The sequence below is a fragment of the Athene noctua genome, chromosome 9 (genome assembly GCF_965140245.1).
Source record: "Athene noctua chromosome 9, bAthNoc1.hap1.1, whole genome shotgun sequence".
Taxonomy (NCBI): Eukaryota; Metazoa; Chordata; class Aves; order Strigiformes; family Strigidae; genus Athene; species Athene noctua.
The window spans coordinates 6691444-6718284 of NC_134045.1; the positions used below are offsets into that span (position 1 = coordinate 6691444).

The 26841-nt window shown below is 45.9% G+C and overlaps 1 protein-coding gene across 2 annotated transcripts; it reads left to right on the forward strand.

Moving 5' to 3' along the window:
* Positions 1-7516: 7516 nt before the first annotated feature.
* On the forward strand, positions 7517-26752 carry BBS2 (Bardet-Biedl syndrome 2). 2 transcript variants are annotated; one of them, XM_074913581.1, is made up of 17 exons: positions 7517-7731; positions 9102-9329; positions 9703-9828; positions 10105-10167; positions 13090-13167; positions 15378-15482; positions 16308-16394; positions 17672-17807; positions 19744-19883; positions 20672-20816; positions 21371-21542; positions 22547-22676; positions 23529-23660; positions 24200-24337; positions 24813-24925; positions 25624-25772; positions 26327-26752. In XM_074913581.1, the coding sequence occupies exons 1-17, from the start codon at positions 7615-7617 to the stop codon at positions 26431-26433; spliced, it is 2166 nt and encodes a 721-aa protein (XP_074769682.1). In that variant the 5' UTR covers positions 7517-7614; the 3' UTR covers positions 26434-26752. The 2 variants fall into 2 exon arrangements, with proteins under 2 accessions (XP_074769682.1, XP_074769683.1); XM_074913582.1 differs by lacking the exon at positions 15378-15482.
* Positions 26753-26841: the final 89 nt, after the last annotated feature.

The following is a 26841-nucleotide window of genomic DNA, read 5'->3' on the forward strand; positions in this document are numbered from 1 at the left end:
GGTTTGGGGTGGAAGGCACGAAAAAAAAGATGTTTTCTGAAATACTGGGTGTGGGGAGGTACTGGCAGGAGGCATTGCCAGCTATGGAGCATCCTTCCTCCTCACCCCTGAGGTTTTCGTGTGCTCCCTGGTGTTGGTGGTCCCCCATCCCAGCTGGCCTGTGCTCTGAAAACTGCTTTGTTTTTTTTTTTTTATCCCGGCTGGGCTTTTGCCTGCGGTTCCTGGCTAAGGCGGTTTGTTGGAGGTGATCAGTGGAGCTAATCCAGCCGAAACAGCGGGCCAGGGAGTATTTTTACCACCCAGCTGTCTGGGCATGTTTGGAGCTTGTTGGGTGACCTGGTGGGGAGCGGTGCCAGCGCCCCGACTCGGCGTCTCCTCCAGCCCAGCCAGGCCAGGGTGGGAAATTGGTACATAAAAGCCTTAGGAAAGCAGAGCTGATGGGCCCCTTCCTCGCCCCCACCACCCCAGCAGTGGCTCGTTGGTGCCCCAGCGTGCCAGCCCTGCTGTTGTGTGAGTGTCACGCTGCTGCTGATGCACCAGGGCGTGATGGCGAGGACGGTGCCAGGGATCAGGCACATGCCAAGGGTGTCAGTCGCTCCCGCGGGAGCCGGGAAACACAAACATGCCAGAGAACACACATGCAGGGGGCCACCCACCAGCCCTGGCTATGGCCCCCTACGCTGTGGGTGTCACGGCAGAGGGGGAGCACCTCCTTGGTGTCCCGCACATGCTCTGCTCCTGAAATAACCAACCGAGCACTCCTGCAGTGCAGGAATACGCCCAGGGACGTGCTTCCAGCTGTGTTGTGATGGATGCATGGGGAATAGCAATGCCACCACGGCATCTGCTGTGTCCTCCCACACCGCCTGGCACCCTTGGCCACCCAAGTGAAGCCATGGTTGTTGGCAGACTGCCCCTGTCCCTGGCTGGTTGGTGGCTTAGGGATGTGGGGACACATGGCCCCTCCAAAGTGGTCCCTCTCCTCCAACCTGGGGGAAGGAAGGCAAAGCCCATGCTGGGAGAGCAGAACAATGTCGGCTGCACTGTGTAGTCTCTGCCATGACAGGACATGGTGGAAGAAAAGCCCTCCAGCCCCTATTCTCAGCTCAGACCCCAGTCATTTTTCCCTTCTTTCCTTCCTTTCTTTGCACAAAGGATAAAAGCATCCTCCAGATGATGCAGGACTGGGGGTGAGGGCTCTGGGAGGTCTTGTATTGCTCCTGGTCCATTATGTAATTAATTTGGGATAGGGCTGGAACAGTGGGCTGTCAGCTGGACATGCATGAGCCAGGCCACCTCCAGGAGCAGCATGTAATTGAGGTGATGAGCTGCAGAGTCAGGACCCTGGGGAGACCTTTCTGCTGCTTAAATACCCCCTGTTACAAAGCCCTGTCAGCCCCAGTTTGCCTTCTGGCCCCTGCCGTCCATTTGCTGGGAGAGCCTGGGTTTCCCTGTTATTTAAATAAGCCTGATGCTGCTCCCCAGAGCTGAGCAAAATGGGTAGGATCCCAATTATTCGCCAGCCCTTGCCATGCCAGAGGTGTACCCCTTGGGGGCTGTGTCCCCTGCATGGGACTCTTGGCTCTGTCCCCAGACACATCCGTGGCAATCACGCTGAGACTGCCGTGCAAATTAACGTGGGTGAGTCAGCGGGGTGCTCTGGCGCTCCAGGCAGAGCCGGAGATGATGCTCACTGGTGGGATGGTGATGACTGAGCCAGGTGATGGCTCTGCGGGGCATGGCAGGAATGGGGCTTCCTGGGAAGGGGTGAAGGAGGCTGACAACCTTTCAGGAAGATGTGGTGGAGGCACCTGTCCCTCGACAGGCACCTGTGGCACCCCAGGTGACGAGAGTCAATTGCCAAAAGCCATGGGATGGTGCCGGGGCTGGTGCTGGCAACTGGCAATGACTCAGGTCTGGTGCCAGAAGGAGGAAGGGGCAGCAGCTGGCTCCTGAGGAGGTGACTTGGCACAGGTAGGCCCTGACTCCCCGCTGAAGGATGTGCTGCTCCAGTCACCCACGGTCACACCGCAGCATGTGATGAACCTGCTTCTGCCTCTGGTTGCCCACGATTTTCTGCAGCCACCCCAGCACATCGCCTTCAGGGGACCCTGCGGACAGCTACAGGTTTCCCTCTTCCCTCTCTGAGGGCACGTGTCTCCCCAGAGCACTCGCTCCAGGCTTATTGTCCCCTCATGAACAGTGCCAGGTTCTGTGACCTGTCGTTCACCCAGATACAACATCCCACACAGCTGCGGGGCTCTTCTGGCAAGACATCACGGCTCAGATCGGTACAGACCGCGGGCAGGGATGCCAGGAAGCTGCGAAACCAGTGTGGGCACAACACAGAGACCCTGGGGGACAGTGCCTGGGGGTACACTGCCCCTCGCTGTTGCCTACTGCTTTCCAGGCAGGGTGCTGTGCCCCATGGCACCCCAGCTGTGCAGGACACTCCTGGGTGCCCTCAGTGCTGTGGCAGCAGTGGAGGCAGTGCAGCTCTGCTTGCTCCAGCTGCCTGTTTGTGTTGGGCCCTGGACAGGAGAGCCATGGCCGGCCAGGGCTGAGGATGCAAGGAGCCATAACCCACCTGGGAGCAGGCTTTCAAACCAAAACAGAGAAAATAAGGGGTCTTGTGCATCTCCCCTAGCATCCAGAAAATGCACAGCAGGCTTGAAACACTGAAAGCCAGCAGGAAGCCACGGGAGCAATCGCTACTTAGAAAGCAGGCTTGGCTTTTATTCGACAGGTATCACAGGTTATTATTTGCTGATGATAAACAAGTGTTTAAAACACGGGAAATAGGTGCTGACGTCGTTTTGTTTTGCCAGCGCTTGCCAGCCCTTTGGCAGAGGAGGAAGAGGGTGAATCACCCCTTGCCTGCCCTGGGAAGCTGTTCCCAACCGCTCCCCATGTACATAGGCAAAGCCTCGGAAACCATTTGGGAGTGAAACCGGATCAGTGGGGTGACCTCATGCTGTGGAAGCTTCTTTCTTTTTCCCAAAAAATGGTGAGCAAAAACTTGTTCTGGTCTCAGTGGCAGACATGAGCTAAGCCCGTTGTCTGTTTTCCCTCCTTGCTCCTTCCCCAGGAGCTGCCTGCTTTCCTGCCAAACTCCTGCCTGCACCTTGATCGCAGCTTTGGGAAAACATATCCCAGCTTGTGCTTATCCAGGTGCTCAGCTATCAGCAAAGACATGGTGTGTCTCCATTTACCTGGACAAATGCCCCCCTTGATGGGCTTTGCTGGCCCACAATCACATCTGTAGCAACAGAAACACACCTTCGGTGAGGGTCTGCTCACAGCGGGAAGGGGATGAGCAGATTTTCATTAAGCAGGAGTTGCACTGCGTGCAATGCTGCAACGCTTTCACAACCCTGCAGCATGCTTTGATGTGGGCTCTTTGGGAGCCGCCTTGCAACCCAGCCGGCTGCGCTAGGGCTGGGACTCCCAAGCCCAGGTTTCTGAGCCCGGCTCAGCCACCGGCTCGTCCTATGGCTCCGGGCAATGGCTTGAAATTTATTCCATATTTCTTATCTGGAAATGAGCTATCAATATTACCTTTCCCTTGAAAAATAGTGCAGTGTGTGGTGATTTGCTAATTATTTATTCCTAGGGGGAAGGGAAAGGAAGAAGTGCTGAACCGATGGTATGCAGTTGGGTCCAGGAGGGTGAGCCTGACCCCACAACCTCTCCACAGGTTTTGGGGTGTGCACCCCGAGGAACCCTGGCACAAGGCAGGAGCTCCCGCCTGGCGGTACGGGGTTTTGGGGCCAGGCGATGTGTGTTCAGGCACGTCTGGAAGATGAAAGGGCTGATTCCTCTTTTGATCATGAAATTCTCATAAATGTTAATGGGAATTACTTCGAGGTCTAACAAGGGCAGAATTGCAGCCCCCAAGGGGAGGAAGGGGGTGAGGACCAACCAAGCTTTTGCTGGGAAATAAAAGGGCTTCAATTTACCTTGTCCCCCACCTGTGAGAGCAGGGTACCAGAGGCTCAGGGGCTGCCTAGCATTCCTGCAGGCCATCCCAGGAAAGGGGGTCCCTAGGTGTCCCCCACTTTGCCCAGCACTGCTGGCACCTGCGTGGACAGCCTTTAAGCATCACCTTAACTCTAGGCATCATTTAAACTCACAAATCTAATGCCTTCATAGTGTACAATTTGGATTGTCTTTTTCTTTGTGTTTTTTCCCCCCTATATCTTCCCTTCCCTTTTGTGTCTTTCAGGTTCCCACAGACTTCAAACTCACCTGCTCCAACTACTTGCCACCTCCCCCGGCTGAAACGTGACCTGAAGTTTCCAAGTATCGTTACCTTGGGCATATTTAATTATTTTATTCCCCTTTAGTTGCTAATTAGAAGCCAAGAGTAGAGGGGATGAATAATCCCCCGGGATGTTGAGTAGACACTTGCCTGAGCTTGCAAAGAAAACACCAACCCCCTTGGTATAAAGGCATGAAATAAAAGGATATGATATTTTCCTTGATGTCTTCATAGCCCTGCTCCTGAGATCCAGCGATCATGGTTGTTGATCCTGGGAATGATTCATGCAACGGCTCTTCCCATCCCCATCCAAACACATCTCCCATCCTATCCCAGGGATGTGTATGGGATGGGGGGAGAAACGCTGCTCTGGCTCAGGCAGAAAACCTGGGATGGGGAAAGAGAAAAGCCCCTGCAGACAGCAGAGCTAGTTTGCTGCTGTTCAGGCAGCCTCAGTCTTCATCTTCAGAAGTATTTAGGTGTGTAGATGCAATTGTTCATCCCTCCGCACTCCCTCTAGCCATATTATCCCCTCCTCGAGGGCTGAGGATGGTTATTTTTGCCAACATTTTTCCAAACTTCATATCTGAGTGCTCCTCAGGGTTTAGCATCTTGCTACAGGAGACCAAGCAGGAGGATCCCTTGCCAGGCAGATTAGGGCATTGTGAATTTTCGGCTAGATTTGAGGTCTTTGCCAAGAAACAGCTCCTGGGTGGGTGATGATCCTTGCACTTGTGTTGTCATGGCCAGCTTCCCCGTGTAACCTGCCTAGAAAGTCAACAATTGGTGCCAAGAATGTTTTGATTATATTATATTATATATAGTATATTATATTCATAGACTCATAGGCTGTCTTGAGTTGGAAGGAACCCATAAGGATCATCGAGTCCAACTCCAATATGTTATGTTGTATTATGATTTATATATATATATTTATATTCCCCTAGGAGCTAGAAAAGAGCAAACACTGGTCATAGGGCATGGCCTTAGCAAGGCTGTGCAGAGCAACTGCAGGGTAATGCAGGAAGGAGGACAGTGATGACCTCTTGCTGGATATTGTGACCCCTGCTCAGGTGGCACAGTCAAGTCACCCCTCAAGTACAGCCACACCAACCCCAGCTGTGGCTGCACAGCAGCAATACCTGGGGGCTCAGTGAGGATTATATGGGATTTTCCCCCCTATAAAAGTGCGAAAAGGGAAGGGTCCCTGCTTCGAGCACTGCTGGGTGGCTGCAGTGTGAGCAGGGTGGTCACCAAACTCAGGACTGAATTCAGCACATGTAATATAGAAATGAAAGGAAATGAGTACTAAAAGTCACGATTTCAATTATAAGAGTTTCAGAGCTAGCAAATTCAAAGAGGCAGCTGTAACAGGCAGCATAATTTAACCCTGTTGCAGACACACCAAACCCAATATCATAATTAGAGATGCAAAATAATATTTACAGCCCAGATCATACATATTTAGTGAGAAGTTGGAATTTTAATCTATTTGCGATTTTACCAGCCTAAAAATGTCCCTGAGCTCAGTTTTTTTCCCCCATTTTGGGTTTGTAGAGCCTGGCAGAGCAATACTGCAAGGAAAGCTGGGGATTTTCCCTGGGAGGCAGCAGCATTTGCTGTGCTTGAGCAACACGCTGTTGCCTGCCTGGATTCACGCTGGTGCTTTGCCTTTGTGCTCTGGTACCCAAACCAGCACCCAGGAGGGGAGATCCACTGCAAAGCTGGCACCAAGACCCACGCTCACCCAAAATGGATCCACAAAGGGGAAAAAAACAACCCCTCTTTAATATGCCACACATGGTTGCTGCCTTGTTATTCGCAAGTATAATGGCACATTGATAGAGCTGCCAGGAAAACTCAGTAAAAACAATTTAAAAAAGAGAAAAAGGCAGTTGTCACATTTGGAGTCGCGTGATCTCCACTCGAGCACTGCCTTTGAGAGCCCTCCTTCGCATGCAGGGCATGGATGCTGCTGCCGGCCAGGGCTTGGCCAATGCACAAATAAATGTGCGCTGGGAAGTGCCTGTCAGCTTTCCTAGAAATAAATGAACCTTTGCCTCAATCCAGTGGCCACTGCAGGGAAGGACAGTTGTCTCAGCGCATCTTTTTCCAAACCTGCCTCTTGCTGGGATGGGGGGTGATAACGTGCCAGTGGATGGCAGGTGCCAGATTTGGGCACTGGTTGGAGAGTGCCGTGTATTCGCGGCACCTGTGAAGGTTATCGTGTCAAAATTACTTCTCATACCCAAAATAATGTGAGAATTTCTGAAATCATGACCTTGAGCCAGGTTTCCCTATCCAGCCTGTGGGCAGGCAGGGGGCAGTGAATGTGAGGAGAGGGGACCCTGGAGACCCGTAAGAGTCTGGGTCCTAAAATCCACACTGGGATGGGGACGGCCACCAGCAGTTACGCTGCAGGTGGGGGTTTGCGCTCTGATCCCCACCTTTCCAACCTCCTCCCGGCACCCTGACAGCTCGGTTTTGTACAAACTGATGCATAAGCCCATAAAACAGCAGCCCCGATGCTTTGAGGCTGCTTTTTCCCAGGCAGGACGGATCGTTTTAACACCGGGTTTAGTTTTATTGGCTTGCTGCTTCTCAATTCCTGATATTCTCGGTTTACAGCTGAGTGCCGGGCTCAGTGAAGGTGAGTAACGGGGAGCGTGGCGGCTGGTGGGGCAGCGAGGTGTGAGCCTGAGGACAGTGAGGGGCCGCCCGGCCCAAACTGGGTGCTGACCCCGCAAGGTTGCCGGGGCTGGTGGTGGTGTGGGTGTCGGGGGACCTGCAGCTGCTTGGTGGCCCATCGCCTCTGTCCTCCAGCCCCCAGATTCCTCCCCCTGCCCCCTTGCCCCTCCCACTGCCCCCCCAGTACTTCCAGTGTTTCCCCCGATCTCTGCAAAAGTCCCCCCTAGTCGCACACCTTCCAGTTGCCCCCCAGCTCTCCTAACTGCTCCCTGCACCCCAAACTGCCCCCCAGCTCTCCTGACCTCTGCATTTGCACTCCAGTCCCACAAACCAGCTGCCCCCCAGCTGCCCCCCGGTACCTGCAGTCACCCATCTCCCTGATGTCTGCCCCCATTTCCCCCCAGTCCCACACCCCACTCCCCCAGCTGCCCCCCAGCCCCCCCGCACCCTCTTTGCCTCAACCCCCCCTGCCCCCAGCGCCCCCTGCGGCCGCCCCGGGTGTCGCAGCACGCCCCGCCCCTCCCCGCTGTGGCCCCGCCCCTCCCGGCTGACGCAGCGGCGGCGGGCGCGGGGGGCGGTGCCCGGCCCCGGCGGAGCCCGTGTCCGGTGGCGGCGTCCGCGGCCCGGCCTCGCCTCGCCGGCTCCCCCCGCCCCGTGCCGCCGCCATGCTGGTGCCCGTGTTCACGCTGAAGCTCAACCACAAGATCCTGCCCCGCATGGTGGCGCTGGGCCGGTACGACGGGACGCACCCCTGCCTGGCGGCCGCCACGCAGGCGGGCAAGGTAACGGGGCGGCGCGGCCCGCCTCCCGCGGCGTCCTGGGGGCCGGCAGCCGCCGGGGCCTGCCCCCCGCCCCTCGGCGCGGCCGGGGCCCAGGCGGGCGCTCTCCCGCCGGCCGCGGACGGGGGGGCTGCGGTGCCGGCGGTGTTGCGGAGGTCACAGCGTGTCTCCGGCGCTTTGGCTGGGCGGAGCAGCCCCGGTGCCCGATGTCCGCAGCAGAAAACGGCCTTGACGCCTGCCAGCTCCCCTGCGCGCCGCTGGGAGAGCCGAGCGAGGGGCAGGGCTCGCCCGCTTCTCCTCTGCCCCTAGGCCCGGGACCTGCGGCCGAGGCACCGGACCTGCCCGCAGGCGTGGGGACGCGGCACGGGAACCTCTGCTCGGTGACAGCAGGGAGCTTGCGAAAATTAATAGCTGGTAACCCGAGTCGCCGAGGAAACTTGCCCACTTTCTAGCGGAGAACGGAATTTTTTTTCAAGCCGTGGGTTTCTGTGACACTCGTGAGCCTTAGCGCTGCTACAGACTAAGCTCGGCGCTGATAGAGGAAGCCGTGCTGTGGTTCTCTAAGTGATGCAAAGTCTGCCTTGCAGGAGCAGAAAACTTGTGTGCACGCCGCTTGAGTTGGAAAGACAAATAAACGAGGGTTTAAGTACAACTGAACTTATAAACACAACATAGGTGGAAGCATAAACCCACAGAGGCAGTTAGGTTGCTGTAAATACAAACATGGTTCATTGGTGATGTTCCCCAGCATTATTATTTTATTTGGAAGCCTTTAGGAACAGCATAGAACAGGCTTGTTCAAGAGACAGACTATACAACCATAAAGTAAAGGCTATTAAACATAATATCCCGTGATTCCCTGACTCTGCTTCAAACAATTACAGTGACTGAACATCGGTCAGTGAGAATAAAAACTTACTTATCACAGGCCCCTTTTTAAAATAACCATGTTCACCTACAGATGGAAGTTACAGATAAGTACCAAGTAAATTGTCCTAAATGTCTGCGGTTTTTTGGTAACACTGTTACCAGCTGGATATCATTTGTTTGGTTTGTTGTTGGTCCCTGTGGTTTCCTCTTTTGTCTTAGTCTGAAGACTGCTCAGTTGCCATTTTCAGAAACAAAACAGTGGTGGCACAACTCTGCTGGCCAGAGCAGGGTTTCTCCTGCTCTTTCTCTTCTTTGGTATAGTTTAAAACAAAAGAATTAACTGTCAGAAACAGTATTATCAGCAAAAACCCCAGTCTTTTATCCTCACTTTGACTGAGTGAATGCCTTTCTTCCCCATCGCAGTTACCCAAACGGCAGCCTCTGATGTTTGTATACAAACACATACATGCTTTGTGGTAACCTTTACATCTTTGTTTCTACAGGTTTTTATTCATAACCCTCATGCCCGAGGGCAGAGAACAAGCACAAACCGAATGGTGCAAAGTAGCCAAGATTCGGACATCTCTCTTCTCAACATTAATCAAGGGATCACTTGTCTAGCTTCGGGAGTGCTGAACCCTCAGCTTGGTTATGATTGTCTTCTGGTTGGAACACAGACTAATTTATTGGCTTATGATGTATATAATAACTCGGATTTGTTTTACAGAGAGGCAAGTTAATTTAACTGCTTTTTTTAGTATCTTGATTCTTTTCTTTCCATTCTCGAGATCACAGTGTTGACATTATTTTGTCAATTAATTATACTTTTGTTCTTTGCATTAGTTATATTACTGTATTCAGAACATTTTGTCTGTAGAATATCTAGAATATTTCAAAAGAAAAATAGGAAACTAATGTATATCTGTGTATGTACCTGTGCGAGAAAATTTTTGTCATACACGTCACCTAGCAAGACAAAATTTAAAAAATGTAATAGGCATTCAGAGCACAGCTAAACTGGTGGTGGTAATATTGGAAGCTCTCTGTTTGTGTACTTCGATGTCTCATTGTCTGCCATTTCTTTTTCCTTTAATGTTTCTGTAGGTTTCAGATGGAGCCAATGCAATAGTTCTTGGAAAGCTGGGAGATATTGCATCTCCACTTGCTATTATTGGTGGAAACTGTGCCCTGCAGGGCTTTGATTATGAAGGAAATGACCTTTTTTGGACGGTAAGGCTATACATAATGCTATTGATGTTATTACAAGATCCTTTCAATGTCACTAATTCCTTTTGATTTTTTTTTTTTAATCTGCTAAATACTAATTTGGTTGTTGACCTTTCTTAATTTATCTCAGACCTAAAACTACTTTGGTCATGTATTCAGTGCACTCAGATGTTGCTTAAATGTTGGCTATGTCAGTTGTTCTGTTGCAGCTGAGATCATAAAGATAGTTTAGCTTCTGACAGCTGTTATCAGTACTGAGGACTGTCTTTCTCATTTTAGGTTACTGGGGACAATGTTCGTTCATTAGCACTGTGTGACTTCGATGGTGATGGCAAAACAGAGGTTTGTAACCATTTACGTGTGAATTCAGCTGTTTTCCTGGTCTAGTAGTGAAATGTCTGACTTATATTACCAGTTAAAAGTGATCCCTGCATGTAAGTTGTGCCTTTTTCAGACTCTGGTCTGGCAAAGACATGCACAAATGCTCAGCCCATGAACAGGGAGCAGCACTGGTCTCTGGCACTACTTGGAGTGTGTAAAACTAGACATGTCTGGAGTCTTTACAGCATTACTGCCTTGCTTTGGTGAATTATCATCAGTTGCAAGGCATCTATTTTCGTGTTACTTCTTGAACATGGTCATGATACTTTTTTTAATTCAGCGAAACATCTTACATGTGAAAGTGAGCTCTTAAAAAGCTGTGCTGTGAAGATCTTTACTTACAGCTGGTCAAATCAAGGTATCTGTCTTCACATCCAGTTCTGTTTCTTCATAGTGACATGGGGAAATGAAATATTCTTTGCTTTTCTGATATAAAATGAAGGTAACTTGTAACAAGCATCTCGCTGGTAAGATGTGAGACAAACAGTAGGAAACAGCTGCTGTTCTGATCATGCAGGCTGCAAGGGATGGATGAAGTTGTGAATTTGTACAGCATTCTCTTGTAAATGTTCTTCAAATCTGAATGAATCGAAGGATCATGCTTAGAAATATGAATCTGTAAGAAAAGTAATGGCTTCCTAGTATCTGTCAGATGCAAGTAAATGTGATGTTAAATCACCTTGCTAAAAATACATACTTCTGTCATCTGTCTTATAATTACTTAAGCTTTTCTCTTTAGTTCCCCAAAAATCCTTGTGGAATGTTTACCTGGACTATGTAATGCTTATAGTGAGGTGTAAAGGGCCTCTACACCTCTTATGTGTTTTTTATAAATACTGAACTCATACAGACCCTTTGCTTGATCTTCAGGAAGTGGAAAAAAATCTCAGGTTTTCCAATCAATTTCTGCACAGCTTCTCTTAGGGTGTATTTTTTTTAAAGTTCTGAAAGGTGGTTGTAGACAGGTGAAGACTATATAAAACTTTAGAAACCAGGAAGCTGATCTATGGCACTAATTGTAAATGTTTTGCACTTGTGCTTTTAAGTGTGTTTTTGTTGTTTTGCTACTTTTTTCTGCTTGAGAAAGGTTCATCCTCAGCAGTTGGTGTAATCTGATGCTACTTTGAGCTAAGCAGAGTTGAATGCATTATCCAGATAATTTACCCTGCCAATTAGCCCAGCACAAATTTGCTGAGATTTTTTTTTTTTAGGGTTCTTTTTAATCTTAGTTATCTAGGTGCTTTTTTTTTTTTTTGGTGGCTTTTATGAAACTGCCTCTGGTTTGAAATAGAACTTCTGAGAAAATGCACAGACACATCTTTTTAAATTGTTGTTTGTCACTTTGTGTCTTATCTGATAAATGGGTGTGCTAGCTTCATTTCTGTTTTTCCTGCCCCAGTAAAAACATGTCTAAATTTAAAATTGACTGATTTTAAAACTGCATGAATATATTTGTCATTTAGCAGCTAACAAAACTAACTTCTTGTAGTTGCTGTCCTTCTTGGGATTTTAGATTGATACATGTTACTGTGTCCCATCTTGCCAAAGACTTGGGGGGAAAAGCTTTTTCCTTGTTTTTTCAAATTCCAGTCCAGTGCATTGAAAGTCACTGAGGTGGATGAGTTGAATCAAACTAAATGACAAAAACCATCTAGGCACCTCTGAGAAATGCAGCATTCTCAGTAACTGTTTCAGGATTCTGTGTTTTTCGCTGATCACTTTTTGCTGGTAGTTGTGATTTGTCAAGAAATCTGTACCTCTTATGTATGCTGTGTTGTAAATTGTTTCAACAGCTACTGTAAGCTTAGCTTGGTGTAATTTAGTTTGTCATAATTTGAAGCATCTTTCTTTGGAAGAAAAAAAGCCTTTAGCCTTTTAAAAAATCCAACTTTGATATGGATTTGTGTCTATTCTGCCAGGTAAAGATGGAATATGAATCTGTTCCAGTGGGGATAGGTACTATCAGGTTTTAAACTTTCATTTATAATTCTGGTTGTCATTGATTTGATGGATGACTTCATGGGCAAGACACCAAGCAGATCTGTTCTTTGGTTTCTCAGTTTGCACAATAGAAGCTGTGACTTGTCACCATCTTTGGAAAGTGCTTTTTTATGGGGCTGCTTTTCAATTCATACCTTCTACATGCTCAACTAGGAAACAGGAAAAGAAGCAAGATGTAAGAAACGATAAGGACTGAGGATGACCCAGTGTAGTGCTGTTGTCCTATTTGTATAATAATTTACATCAAGTTAAAGCCCATTTTGCCCATGCTTTGCAGTAGTGGCAGCCACCATTTAGCTTAGAGGAGCAGTGGTGGTTTGATACTAGGATTTATTGGTTTTGAGTTTCTTTAAGTGAGAGCTGTTCAGTGGTAAGCAATGATTATTTTTTCCCAGCTGTTTGCTCACAGGCTAGTAACTGGGAGTCACTGTTTCTTTGCACCCTTGTAGTACAAGTCAGAGATGAGCTGCAAGTCTCCTGCTCCAACACAGGCAACAGACTATTTTTGATGTGTATAATTGCAGTTACGAATTAGAACACTGAATCTTCTACAGTAAGAAAAGAACATAGCCCTAATGTTCCAAAATACTTTTCTTGTTCCTATCCCAGATATTTCACTACGCTTTTGTTGAGTCTAGCTTGACGGGACAGTAAAAAGGTATAGCTAATATACTTTATTGATGTATTGATCAAAGGGAGACTTCTGAAATCTTGTCTTGACAGAGGGTGTCTTTTGTTCCACTGGCAACTTTTCATACAGCTGTTAAAAACTCTTCGTTGTTGGACCTGGAATATTTATTTACCCCCTGGGTCCTGGAGTATGTCCTTTTTATTTCATCAGCTTGAATGACTATTTTTAAGGTAAACTTTTTTTTTTTCTAGCTTCTTGTTGGCTCTGAAGATTTTGACATCCGAGTGTTTAAGGAAGATGAGATTGTGGCAGAAATGTCAGAGACAGAGGTAAATTACTTCTAGCTAATGTTTATTATAATTGCTGATGGAGCTGAAAGTATTGTGTACTGTAAAGTTACTCTGGTTCAAGTTTATTGTGTAGTTAAAGTTACTTAACTATTTGGCACTGTACCTATTCTGCTCAAACTGCAAAAGTTGGAGTTTAATAATGTCTTTCATTATGCATGGGTTTCTTTGCTTTGTTTATTTACAAACCTTTCACCAGGATGCAAAAAGTAACTATTGTTTGACTGAAAGTCAGGAGCCCTGTCCAAAGGTGATTAAGGTTATTGGATTGTGATGAAGCTCTTAGTGCCTTCTGAGCAAAAGGTCTTCTGCAGTTTTCCTTAAATGCCTTGACACAGTCATGATGAGGTAACTTGCCTGTATGTATCCAGACAGTGCGTGGCAGGGTAGAAGGGGATTGCCCGGGCAAAATTGGAGGTTGATATTGCAACCTGGAGTTATGCACTGGCTGTATAAACAGGGCTGCAGTGCCTAAAGTATGGGGTAGATAGGTTTACTGAGGGATAAATAAAAGGTGTGGGAATTGCTCTTTAGCTTAAGAACTGAGAGAAGATCCCTGCTTAAATTTTGTTTTTTTGAAAGGGAGTAAAATACCCTTATTGTTGCACTTAGGAGCTTTCTTAACCTTCTCATGAACCTTCTGGGCCCAGTGTAGAGTAAGGACATGTTACAGACCTATGTCCTTGACAGTCTGAGGTCTCCCCACTGCCCACATTGGGACTAAAAGGCTTAGTTAGCTATTAAACCACTCAGGAAGACCTATAGAAGACAAATCCAGGCAGTGTTCTAGTAAAGGAAGCTGTTGCTATAGCTAGAATTGGAACTGAGCCTCTGATTTGTTCTGCTGTCTGCACAGTAGCCAGTCTAGAGTCATGTTGTGATTTCTAGTTAAAGGGAAGCTAAAAGTCCATCGTGCTCATGTGTGATTTATTTCCAGATCCACAGTAGAATTGTCTTAAATTCCCACTTGCAGAGTCTTAGGAGGCCTGTTAACAGTTCTAATGTTCTAGTTTATAAGGACATAGCTGCACCTAAACTTTTCTTTTTAGGAAGGTAAATTCAGAGGACAATGAATGGCTTTATATATTGTGCTTGTTTTGGAAGACTCGAGTAGTTTCCTTTTTTTGTGTTTAATCACTTACTCTGGTGAAACTGAAGCCATAGACTGTTGTGATTCTTGAATTTATAAATGGACAGTTGGGTATAAAGGGAGTATTGCTCCCTTCTGAGTTTCTGACTGTTGCTGGTGTCTTCTGTCCTTACTGGGTGCTCACAATTTAGAGGGTTTTGATACTTGGAAAAGGCTTTGGGGAGGATTGTGAGAGGGAAGGATAAATGGTTTGCAAACCATGTTTTACAGTAAAAAAAAATCAAGGAGCACAGTCAGCTGATAATTAACAAGCTAGTGAAGGATTTAATTCAGGGAAATCTCCTGTGCTACATTGTGCAGAAGACCAGACAGACATTTGCTCTTGTTCCTCCTGGCACTAAAATCTCTAATCTTAGTGCATGGAAAAACCTGCATTTCCAAGCACCGAGAGCCTTGGCTTAATAAAGAATTGTAAGGTAACGGGTCTTAAAAGGAATGAGAAACAGGCCGAACTATGGCTCTTGGGTCTTTCCCTGGAGCTGTTACTCATTCAGGTAATACCTGGCCTGGTGTTCTGATTGTGTTCCAGAGAAGTCCAACTGTGGGAGCTGTTAATTTTTGTCTCGCTAATCTTGGGCAGAGATTTTCTACGTATAATATCTCTAGGGCTTCCCCAACCCATGTAAAGTTGAGCTCTTTGGCATCCTCAGCTTCTGAAGCTTAAGGAACATTGTGTGTTTGGAGTAGGTTTTCAGTGATAATGTGTTAGCACTGATGACCACAGGAATCCCATGAGCAGTTGTGTTGCTGCTTGTGGTAGGAAATGTTCGGTCAAAGTACACAGTTTGAGGGCAATTCTGCAGTCTTTGCTCAAGTGCATCTTAACGCTGGCAATGCATCTTGTGTGAGGAAATCCTACAAGGTCATTTCAAACTGATTTTTAAAATAGTTTCTTCGGTACTTAATACGTCCTACAATAGACTTATTTACCATTTAAGTGTTGTACAGTTCACATGATAGTTTGTATAGTCTGTTCTCTGTTACTTGAAGATGTGGAAGTTTTCCCTCCTCTGTCCTCTCTCTCCCTCCTTTCCCTCCCAAGACAATTACTGCCCTTAGTCCCATGTATGGCAGTCGGTTTGGCTACGCTCTGTCTAATGGCACGGTCGGAGTTTACGACAAGACAGCCCGCTACTGGAGGATTAAGGTTAGTCCCGTGTTGGAAAATCGTCATTGAAAGCTCCTAGGAAATTTGGTCCCTAATCTCAAGTTGTTCAGAAGTTATCCTGACTCCTTAGATGAATTTAAAATTTTCTACTGAACACAGAACTTAATATAATTTTGTCTTACAAAATCTACCTATTTTTATAGATACATGCAAAATTAATACCGTGTCAATTCCTTCACTGCTTTTGGGACTGTTGGTGATGGCTTAAACAACACTGATACAACTGTACAACTAGGGATGCATCAGCTTTGCAGCGTTGTTTAAGCAGCAGAGATGCAAAAGAGAAATTTGAGTTCACTGTTAGAAAATGCCTCTGGCTGTATTGTTGAATCAATAAACTTTTTCAGAGACTGAATTAATTTTGCATTGTCTATGTTTGAAGCTAATTTTTCACATCAAGAGCAATTTGCTGCTGCAGCAAATCATATTGACAAGATCCTTTCCTGATGCTCATTTTAATATTCTTAATATAACACAGAACAGTCTAATAGTAATAGGAGAAAGGATTCCTTAGGAGGTGGCAGGAATGAATTGTGAATTCTAATCATCTGCTTGGAGGAAAACTTATTTAAACGAAAGAGCAGATCCTTTGAGAGCAGTGGAGTAGATTTGTAATGCAAGGGCTAAGATTTCAGGCGTGTGTGTGACCTTAGAGACAGTGATGCTCAAACTTCCTGTTGAGACATTTTTGTATTCCTTTCTGTAATCTTCGTAGCTTCATACTCCAGTGTTTTGCATGTGTCAGGCATGTGCAATTTCAAAAACATACCCAAGCTTAATTTGTTCTTTGTTTTCTGTTCTCAGTCTAAGAACCATGCAATGAGCATACATGCATTTGACCTGAACTCTGATGGTGTGTGTGAGTTGATCACCGGCTGGTCCAATGGGAAGGTGAGTTTATACAGGGGGGAGTGAGGACCTGTAAATCTGAAAGCTCTGTTTGAACAAGGCTGTTAAGTGGTCTGAAGGAGAAGAGCTGAAAAATTAAAAAGACTTGAAAACCGAGCGCTGAAGAACTATTGCAGTAAACCTAGTTTGGCTGGTGAATCCTGTGCCAAGTGCAAGATCAGAGAAAAGCTGCTTCCTCTGCTTAGCTCAGAGTCAATTGCTAAGGTGTGGTAAGTTGTTTCTATGGTAGCAGAGATCATGTGCCACATCCTAGAGCTCCTGAGTGTCTCCTTTCAGCTGTGTCTTGAGGACATGCTAATAATCCTCTGCAGTGTTTCCTGAATGTTCTCAAACTACAGGGAGGACAAAGCAGTTATGTAACAGGAGAGCAGCGTCGGTCTTGACTATGGCAGGATTAATCAAGCTTTATTTCATTTTATGTAAAGGCATTCTATACAGCTCAGTCTTAGTCTCTTAAGCTTGTTGCTTGGTGTTCCCCTTTGTCAGAAATGACTGTTCTAGCTGCCAGATCTCTCCTGGACACAGCTTGCCAGGTTTTTTTGTAAAGCTATGCTTCTTTTTTCACACCTCTCATTACTCTCATTAGCCTGAGGGAATTTAATTAACTTCATATCAAGCTGGCAGTCTTGAGCCCAGATATGTTGTAACTTATGCTGGATTAGGTGTATAACATTGTTAAACAGAGAAACTCTCCTTGCTTTACTCCTTTTTCTATTCTTTTCCACTGGCAGTCTCTACTCTGCCTGTTGGTCTGAAACAGTCCTAGAAAGAATAATGCTGGGTCCTGTGCTTTGGAAAAGACACGCTGCACGGAACTGAGCCCTCCTCACTGTTCTGCACCAGTGAAAGATAATTAAAAGTTGTGTTTGTGTATAAAAGTAATTCACTGCACAAGGGCTGCAGCTAAGGGGAGAGGTTGTAAATACTGCATTATGGTTATTTCTGGTTTAGTCCCATATTGCTGCATTCATATGTGCATAACCTTCCCAGTTCAGGCTTGCAGTCCCCTTCTTCCCTTCTTGTTTGTAACTTGGGGAGGCATCTCTGAAGAGCAGTCCCTTTTAGCTGAGTCTGTCTAGAGGTCATTTCTTGATGGTATTTTTTTCATATGTGGTGTTCTGATCAACAGAGCTGCAAGTTCACCTGCAGTTCTGTGAGCGGAGCTGGCTTTTGGTTAACAGCTCAGAGTATGGCATGAGATAGATTTGAGAGTTAGCTTTCCTGTTCACTCTGTGCCTTGGGACTCTTTGTTGTTCCAGGTTGATGCACGCAGTGACCGAACTGGGGAGGTCATCTTTAAGGACAACTTTGCTTCCTCAATTGCCGGAGTGGTGGAAGGAGATTACAGAATGGATGGGAGCACCCAGTTGATCTGCTGTTCAGTTGATGGTGAAGGTAAGACCATTGTTCAGGATATTAATTTAATACATGATAATACCAGGCACATTACCTCATCTCAGATTAGCTAAATGTTGTTTCAGTTCCATAGGCGTTTTTGTGTGCCAAATTCTATTTGCTTTATTTGGAGTTAAGGGAGTTTTGAGTTACGCTATCTGCAAACAGTATTTTGAATATTGCCTTCTCTGTGACAATCAGCGTGTGTTTCATTATGATCCAAGAAGCCATCAAAATTAATTTGGCTAACGGAAGAAGTCCCATCCCAATAATGCAAAGATACCTATATTCAGTACAGACTGTGGTTCTTCAGGCAACATTATTATCGATGAATGTATAGGAAATCTTTTTTCCTATATGTGATAATTCTTTGGTTGCTTTACAGAGGGTAAAGCTGTTTAGAGAGCTGAGGGTCTGTGAGTTTTGATTTTCTTCTAGAAAGTTTTTATACTAGAAATTTTAGATGTTAACAGCACTTTGTTTCTTGGAAAATGCCATCCTGAGACTGAAGAACTGGTGGATTTATCCCACCATGCATTCAAGAAGTCAGACCTGGTTACTGTGAGTGGAAACAAATACAATCACAGATTATTTAAATAAACTCAGCATGAATTTACAGGGATGGCTCCAGGAAAGGCACTGGTGTGATTATCCGACTGCTTGGCGTCAGTGGCCTGAGACAAGCAGGTCTGGCACAACCCATTTGGAACAAAAGCCTGTCCTTGTTAAATAGCACAGTGTTTCGCTGTCTGTCTTAATCATAGGCTGTGGGGATTTGCTGCGCTTGGGCTTCAGCATATAAACCTTTTTCCCAAGCTTACAGGAGGGCAGCACTGTACACAGTTCTGAAGATACCTTGTCCTGGCAGAGCTGTGTGCTTAGTATCATTGAACACAATCATCCTTTTCTGATGGGTCCATCATAAACAAACCTTGGCACAATGAGGATCCCTTTAGGCTGGAGTCTTTAGGTGTTCCTGAATAGTAATGGAGTTATATGCACTGTGCATTCTCATAGTCCTTGTCATTAGAGTTCTGTCTGGGGCCAGACTCCTTTCACATGAGGGGTTCTTCTGTGTTTCAGGGTACTTTCTGTCTTGCTCTCATTCTAAATGAATGATTCACTCAGAAATAAGAAAGCACACCCTTTTGTGGGAGGACAGTGTGCACACTGAATGCTTTTCAGGTTTCCTGCAACTTTTTACAGGGTTGCACAGTCAGGCAGCATATTCTTTGCAGGTGTAAGATTTTTGTCCCTGGTTTTCACTGCCAGCTGCTATCAGAGCACAGAGCCCTAAAGCAAAATGGAAGTTTATAGCAAGTGTCTTTTTCTCGTCATCTGTTTGGCTCTTCTGCCTCCACAGGCAGTTGGAGAAATTTCCATAACTCTGTGTTTCACTGGACTACTGAGAAACAGGTCTTACCCCTTGAAGTGAAGTATCCCTTGATTTGGGGAAAACCTAATGTGGGTAAATCTCCTCTGCTGGCTGATTGACAGTGACTTACAGTCACTTCTAGACAGTAACAACTCCTCTGACCAGCTCTAGAAATCCTGGCACACATTTTATTCATTTTGAATAATTGCAAACTTGCCTAAGGACCTGATTGCAGTGGGAATTCTCTTGCAAAAGGACTGGGTGCTGCACTTGTCTGGTCAGGTGAAGACAGCTTAAAGACAGGTTGGAAATTCACCTTTTTTTTTTTTTTTTTTTTTTTTTTTTTTAAATATGCAGTTCTCTGTCCTAATCACCAGGAAAGTCAGATACTCTGTGGCTGTAAGTCAACATTTGGGTTTTCAGCTGTGAACGGTACCAGCTAAAGACCACAACTGTGGTCTGATACTGAGGTGGTTCAAGGGGGTCTTGTTACAGAAACTGAAGTTTTGGGGAGGCAGTGAAAGGCTTTGGTGAAATTGGCTGTGTTTTGTTTCTGTACAGTCCGAGGCTATCTGCCAGGAGGTGAGGAGATGAAAGGAAACCTAATGGATACAAGTGCTGAGCAGGACCTGATCCGAGAACTTAGTCAAAAGAAACAAAATCTGCTGCTGGAATTAAGAAATTATGAGGAAAATGCAAAGGTACTACTTAATGTGTAGGGCTAAACCAGACCTTACTATTGCTATAAAACAGAATTAATGTGGGCAGCAGTTGCAGGGCAGTCCAGACAAGTCAGAGCTTTAACCTGTTGGGATGCAGCGAGATTGTCTGCTTGGGATTCCCACTTTACATTTGACTTGCTCCTTGTGCAAGCTCAGGGCTTGCTTTTTGTATTTTAGTAAGTAACATTTTCCTTGCTCCTTCAGCTCACCAAAGCAGTTGTGTTTGGAGCTGGATTCTGTTCAGCCCTGTGCTTTGACTTATGATTGCAAATTGTAATTTTCAATGCATGAACCAACTCGGGGATCAGAGGGATTGTTCGGGAGGATCATGTGAATAGGAGCACTGCCAGGGTAAAGGGAGCGCACTTGTGGCTTGATGGTGAAGGTGCAGAAATAAAGAGCTTTGAAAAATAATCTGAGGAAAGAGCAGACTCATATTTGAACAGTAAATGACCACCATGGCAAAAGCATGGGATTATATAAATTTGTGCTTTGAATTGAATGTATGTTAAGTGCTTTTCTGAATAAACGTTTGGGTACAGCGCTGAGCTGTGTCAACAATAAAGCACTTGAACAAATTGTAGCACAAGTATCCACAGCTCCATGCCTAATCCAGCTGCTATTCATAGCAGTGTGAAGTGTCTGGGAATTGCTGTAATACAACCTTCTCCTGCAAGAAAAAAGAACTGACTTCTGTGTATGGTTTCTAGGTTGCTTGAATGAAAACCTTGAAATTCTGATACTGAAGGGTATGTGTTTTGTAACAGGCTGAACTGAACGCTCAATTGAAGGAAGCTGATGGACAGCGAGGTGTGATTCCAGCAAATACCCAACTCCAGACAGCCCTCTCCGTTCAGCTAGGATCTGACAGCCAGTCTGCCCATGTGGAGCTGTGTATTTCCACCACAAATGGTGAGTGGTAACCTGCAGCCATTGACATTCATTTCATGTAAATTCATGCAAATGTTTAGTTATATTTAGCTGATGATTTGCCTGTCTTCCCTTTATTGTGTGTAATTTCCCCTTTGTGGTTGCTTTCCTTTCACAGATTTTGAATCAAGTTGTGTTCCTTTGATGGGTCTCAGGGGAGAGGAGTTTGATGGAATTTGTTTCTTGTTATGTGTTGTTTTCCAAAGCAATTAACGCTTAACTTGGATGAAATGAGTCTTGGTGATCCCTGCAACACTCCTTGTGTTGACTCTAAACATTAACCTACAGCAGTGTTAGTGAGGGTGTTTCTCAAATGCAGCAAAACTGGAACTACCCTGAGACAGCAGCTTCGCCTAGCACCGGGCGTGCTGAGCATGCAGCCGGGTCCAGGTGTGGTAGTGCTGGTCATCTGGGATATTTGAACAATTCAGAGGAGGGTGTAAAGAGTTGACTGTGCTTAATTCTAAAACCAGGGATGGTTTGTTGCCAGAGGACAGCTGTTAATTTAGGAACTGCTTTTTCTTCCCTTTGGTAAGACACGATCATCCGTGCTGTGCTGATCTTTGCTGAAGGCATATTTGAAGGAGAGAGCCACGTGGTACACCCCAGTGTCCAGAACCTCTCCAGTTGTGTTCGTGTTCCCCTTACTCCACCCAAAGATGTCCCTGTGGATTTGCACATCAAAGCCTTTGTGGGTTACAGGAACAGGTGAGGTTTGTGTTGTGATCTCTCCTGGTCTCCAGAGCTAACTGTGTGACCAGGAATCGGCAACAATGTGGCTTCACGCTTGTCCCACAGGAAGTGCACCGTTAGTTCCCTGGTGCCTCACTTCTCTGTGTTACTGGAAGGAGAGCTGGGATGCTTTCTTAAAAACTGTTGCACCTGTGATGCTGAGCTCTTCTCTAGACAAAGTCTAATGCTCTGTGTCATCTGCCTTTAGGGGAGCAGTGAGCATTTCCTGTCCCCAGGATGCCTTACTGTGGTCTCTGGAGGGCATGGAGAGAGGCGGAGGCTGGTCCTGGCTGCCTGCTCTCTGTGGCTGCCTTTCCAGTCCCCCAGTGGTGGCTGTTCTGGACAAAATACAGCAGCAAGCCTGGAGATACTGTGGTGTCTTTCAAGCTACAAAGTAACCCTGAACCCATTTGTCTCAGGGCAAATAGAAAGTATCAGCATATGCCTGATTTCAAGACAACACTTTTCCAGTTTCCCACAGAAATAAAATGTCTCTTCATATACAATTGACACCAACTTTCTCCTTGCTCACATTTGCCTGAACTGGGGGTGCCCCAGGAAGCAACATCTCTTCCCTGAAGAGGGAGGCATGTTTTGAGAGCTAGCCAACCACTGCAGAAAGAATGTATGGGACTGAATTCCCTTTTTGTTTTTTGTCTTTATTATTGCTTTTAATAAGACTTCACTGAACCTGTAAAGAAAATACTCAATCACATAGTAAAATTTTAAATGTTTTAGCCTAGAGAATATATTTAATTGGAAGGATTATGGAAAATGTAAGCAATGGGGAGTTGTTGTTCAACCTTGTCATGTGATAAGCCTGGAATTTCCAAGTTTTTTCTGGGAAGTGGTAAGCAGCTGATTACATAGCTGGAAGCTGCTGGTGTCAGTAGCCAAAGAAAAAAGAACCAGGAGTCATTGCAATAGGTGAATCTCTGGTATGTTAGTAACTGTCTGTTTTTCCTTTGGATTGCTTCCAGCACGCAGTTCCATGTATTTGAGTTGACAAGACAGCTTCCCCGCTTCTCAATGTATGCCCTGAGCAGCCCGGGCTCGCCTGTGGAGCCGCTGAGCTTTGTTAACTGTACAACAAATGAGAGGCCACAAAGGGTGAGTTTCTGCTCTGCTTTCTATTTCTCGGTCCTGCGTACAGATGCTGTAGGTGGAGGGTTTGCAATCAGCTTGACATTTCCCAGAGCAAAGGAAAAATTGTGCAGTGAACTTCACTGCTGGCCCTTGGAGTCTGTGTGTTACAACTTTCCTCAGTGCTTTCTTTCCTTCTTTAAAAGGTGCCTCAGCTGAGGCATTCCCTGCCTCAGGAATTCCTGCAGGAAGTAATGGCCTGAGATCATGAGGCGTTTCAGGTATCTTGTTTGCTGTGTGACAGCTGCTGGAGCCCTGTAGTGAGCGATGAATTTTGCAAAGAGCAGAGAACAGGAAAGAGGCAGTACAGTGCCCAGATAATGGCTCAGTTTCACAACACGTGAGCAGCAGTGCTGCAGCTTTGGTTCTGAAAGATCTGAATTGGGGGATGGCAGTGATTAGAGCTGGTCCCTTCCCTCATAGCTGTAGGGCTCTGCTGTATTTACATGATCTTCACTGCATTGAATAGCCAAGGCAAAACCCAAGATGAAATGAAACTTTAACTTCTTGCAGTAGAACCAAGCCTTGCTTTCCAGCTTTCTCTGGTCTCAAGGCCTGGGCTTATGTTCTGACCTTGAGCTGTGGTCTCTGGTTGTTGGATTTGATTTTCTTAGGAATATTCAGCTTTGGAGCAAGGATTCAAATGTCCTCATTCTGACAAGTTCATGACATGGGTTTAGGGGTTGAAATTTAGTAAATGGCATTTCCAAGGTACCCTGAACAGAGTGCCCTAGTGTGCATCACATGCAGGGACACTGTGTGGTTCTCCAGGCTTTCCACACAGCTGATGGCTTATGCTCTCCGTTTTATTTCTGCAAGATTCTTATGTGGTTGAATCAGAGCTTCTTGCTACCAGAGGATGCAGAATTTCAGAGTGCTCCCTTTCAGGTTTGCTTCACTTCTCTTCGTAATGCAGGTCAGCTCTGCATCAAAGTCAAGCCTGGCGGAGAGGTGAGTATCTTCATGGACAAGGGGAACACCCATTTAATTATACTCCTGTGAAACTTAAGGGTGGTGCCAATATGAGGCAGTAAAAAAGAAGGATGGCTGAACAGGCAGAGAAAGTACTCATGTTTTAGGGGTGTTTTTGGAAACGTTTGGGTCTGTTTACTCTTAGCAGGTAGAATTCCAGGGCCCGTTAATGAAGAAAACTGTTCAGCCAACAGGTCTGTAGGAAGGTGTTAGTTCCCACAGAGTGGATTCAGGGAGCCATACTTTGAGGCAGTTACAGGCAAAGGCTGCCTGTAACTTTTGTGCTGTTCCTATGTGCACAGATGCCTCTTTTCCCCAGTCTTGAATAAAAGCCCCGTTGAAATCAGTGTCTCCTTACCTACTGAAGCCCTAGAACTTCCTCATGCAACAATTTTGCCTCTTGACAGAATGAACTGCTTTGAGCCTGGCTGGCTGTTAGCGAGGCAGTCCTGCTGGGCAATTCTGGGAGATGTTTTGGCATGGAAGAGTGCTGAAGTGCTTTCTTTCCTTGCTGACAGATTTCCATCAACACGGATGATATTGATCTAGCTGGTGACATTATTCAGTCAATGGCCTCCTTTCTGGCCATTGAAGATTTGCAGGTGGAAGCGGATTTCCCTGCGTACTTCGAGGAGTTGCGGAAAGTGTTGGTCAAGGTGAGGAGGCATTGGGCGTTTCTGAATTGGCAGCTAAGCAGTCCCTGAGGGCGTTTGTATGAGAGGATCTCTAATCTGCTTTATCTTCTTCGTGAAAATCAGCTAGCGATGGCTTGCTCTCTATTCTGCGCAGAGGGTAATGGGACACCCTCAACGTTCTGTTTGTTCTGTAGAATGGGCCCTCGGTCCCCAGCAGTTGATTGTTTAGAATAATGTAAATATGTTGTTTGGGAGACTGAGCTGTGGACGGGGGTCAGGGTGTGGGTGTGTATCTTGGCCTGTTGTCCCCTGTCTGGGGGACGAGGTTCTGCTTGGGCAGCGGAGGGGGTGAGGGGAAGGAGAATGGTCCCAGGGATGCTGGTGGGTTAAGTTGGGATATTACTTCCTATTACATTGGGCTGAGGTTTAGCTTGAACAACTCCCTGTATGCCCAGAGTGCCCGGGGCCCTTTCTCATGGCTGTTTGCCGTGGGCAGGTGGATGAACACCACGCGGTGAATCAGAGGCTCACTGCCGACATGGCTGAGCACTCCAACCTCATCCGCAGCATGCTGGTCCAGGCCGAAGACGCACGACTCCTGGGAGACATGTGAGCAATTGTATGCTTAGCTTGTGTGGCTTGGGTTTGGAATGGCCCGGTTGTGCTTTTTAGACAGAAAAGAACAGAAAAAAACATTTGTGTGATATAGGGGTTGCCTAGTTACAACTCTTGATGTAGAACTGGTACCTTTTGCTCTCCTTGAGCCTTGTCTTGTTCTTCAGGTGGAAAACCAGTCTGAGGAAGGCAAAAGGGCAAGGGTAGGGGCTCAGTGTAGAACTGGTGGGGTGAATCAACCTTGAGATGGTGAGATACATTAGAAGGGATACATTAAGGGAAGAAGGCAATAAAAGCTGTCTGGTGTGTGAACTCTTGAGAACACCAAGAAAGAAATTTTAGGTGTCAGTCTTTTCACTCTGATGGGCTGTGTTCTGCTAGTGTCCTGTCTTTCCTGTCAAGAGCAGCAGCAAAGAGGTCTGAGCTACTGGTGTTACTTTTTCTGTGAAAAGTGGCAATCTCCTCTTTGGGTTGCTGGACAGAGTAACTAGACCTTTCCCCCCCCCCCCCCCCCAGTAAAATTATGAGTGTAACCAACACATCTAGACAAGTCTGTTGTCTTGTAGCTGGCAGACATGTGGGTAGCCATGGTAGCCATCACAACCCTGTATCAGTACACCTTTACATTGACAAACCAGGAATGACTTTCTTGTCTCCAGAGATGCAAATAACTGGACTGATTGTTCCCCCAGGAAAAACATGAAGACACGGTACATCGAGCTGTATGATCTTAACAGAGATTTAATAAATCAATACAAAATTCGCTGCAACAATCACACAGAGCTGTTGAATAATCTGAAAGCTGTGAATCAGGCAATCCAGAGGGCTGGGCAGTTACGGGGTAAGCAGATAAGATGTGTCTCAGCCACCTCTCGGGTTAGTTCAGGGACTTCAGGCTTTTGGGCCTGAAACTAAGTTAGTAGAAGTCTAAAATAAAGTAGAATCTTTATTTTTTCAGTCATAGCCAACTGCTGTGACAGTCAACTGTGAGTGTCCAATATAATCTGGGATTGCAATTTTACAAAGAACAGTTCAAAGCAGTTTCCAACTCTCTGGATAAATTAGAAATTGCTAGTTTTTTGAACACAGTTTTAAAAACATTATTAGTGTTTCAGTTCTTAATTTATAATTCTGCTTAAAATAACCCACCTATCAATTTAAGCAGGGCTGTTTATATTATTCTGTAGGTCTTCGGGGAAGGAGATTTTTTTTGGTCTATTTATAGCATTCTCCTTTCAACAAGTCCTTTAAGCTCTCCTGTAATACAGCTACAGACAATTCTTTAAATAGTATTTGAAAGAAACCTTGAAATTCTGAGACTAGATCAAATAAATATTTTTACCAGTTTCTTGCTCATTAACTGAAGTAGTTTTTTCCTCTTTTTTCCCTTTACAGTTGGCAAACCTAAAACACAAGTGATCAGTGCTTGTCGGGATGCGATAAGAAGCAACAACTTTAACATGCTGTTCAGGATAATGCGTGTGGGAACAGCCTCTTCTTAAATGACTGGAGGAGCAGCAGTTACGCCGTGTTTCCATGCAGCTGGCAGATAACGGACCAGTAACAACAAGCAGTTAATTCAGTCCCCTATTCCGCTGTAGGGTGAAGTAATTGCAAAAGTAGCGCTTTAGTTAAGCCATCAGGTGAGAAATGTTGTTATGCAGGCCAAAGCTTTGAGAAGAAAGCATCAGAGTTTAAGTGCATATGTACAGAGGTATAACCTTGGAACAAGTATTTTTCTTAGAGTAACTTATTTATGTATTTTAATATATTTTGTAGTTAAGGCATTGGCCTTTTCCATTAAAACGTAGACTGGTTTGACTGCTTGTGTTCTGATTTAGCTGGGGAGATGTGTATGGTTAAGTTCATTTGTTGAAAAAAACCCCAAAAAACCCAAACCAAACCCAAAC

What these genes read in the sequence shown, in the direction of transcription:
- BBS2 (XM_074913581.1), top strand. Translation starts at nt 7,615, where the DNA reads ATGCTGGTGCCCGTGTTCACGCTGAAGCTCAACCACAAGATCCTGCCC. An exon ending in AAGTCAAGCCTGGCGGAGAG is followed by an intron (nt 23,661 to 24,199) that starts GTGAGTATCTTC and finishes CCTTGCTGACAG; the next exon opens with ATTTCCATCAACACGGATGA. An exon ending in GCACGACTCCTGGGAGACAT is followed by an intron (nt 24,926 to 25,623) that starts GTGAGCAATTGT and finishes TTGTTCCCCCAG; the next exon opens with GAAAAACATGAAGACACGGT.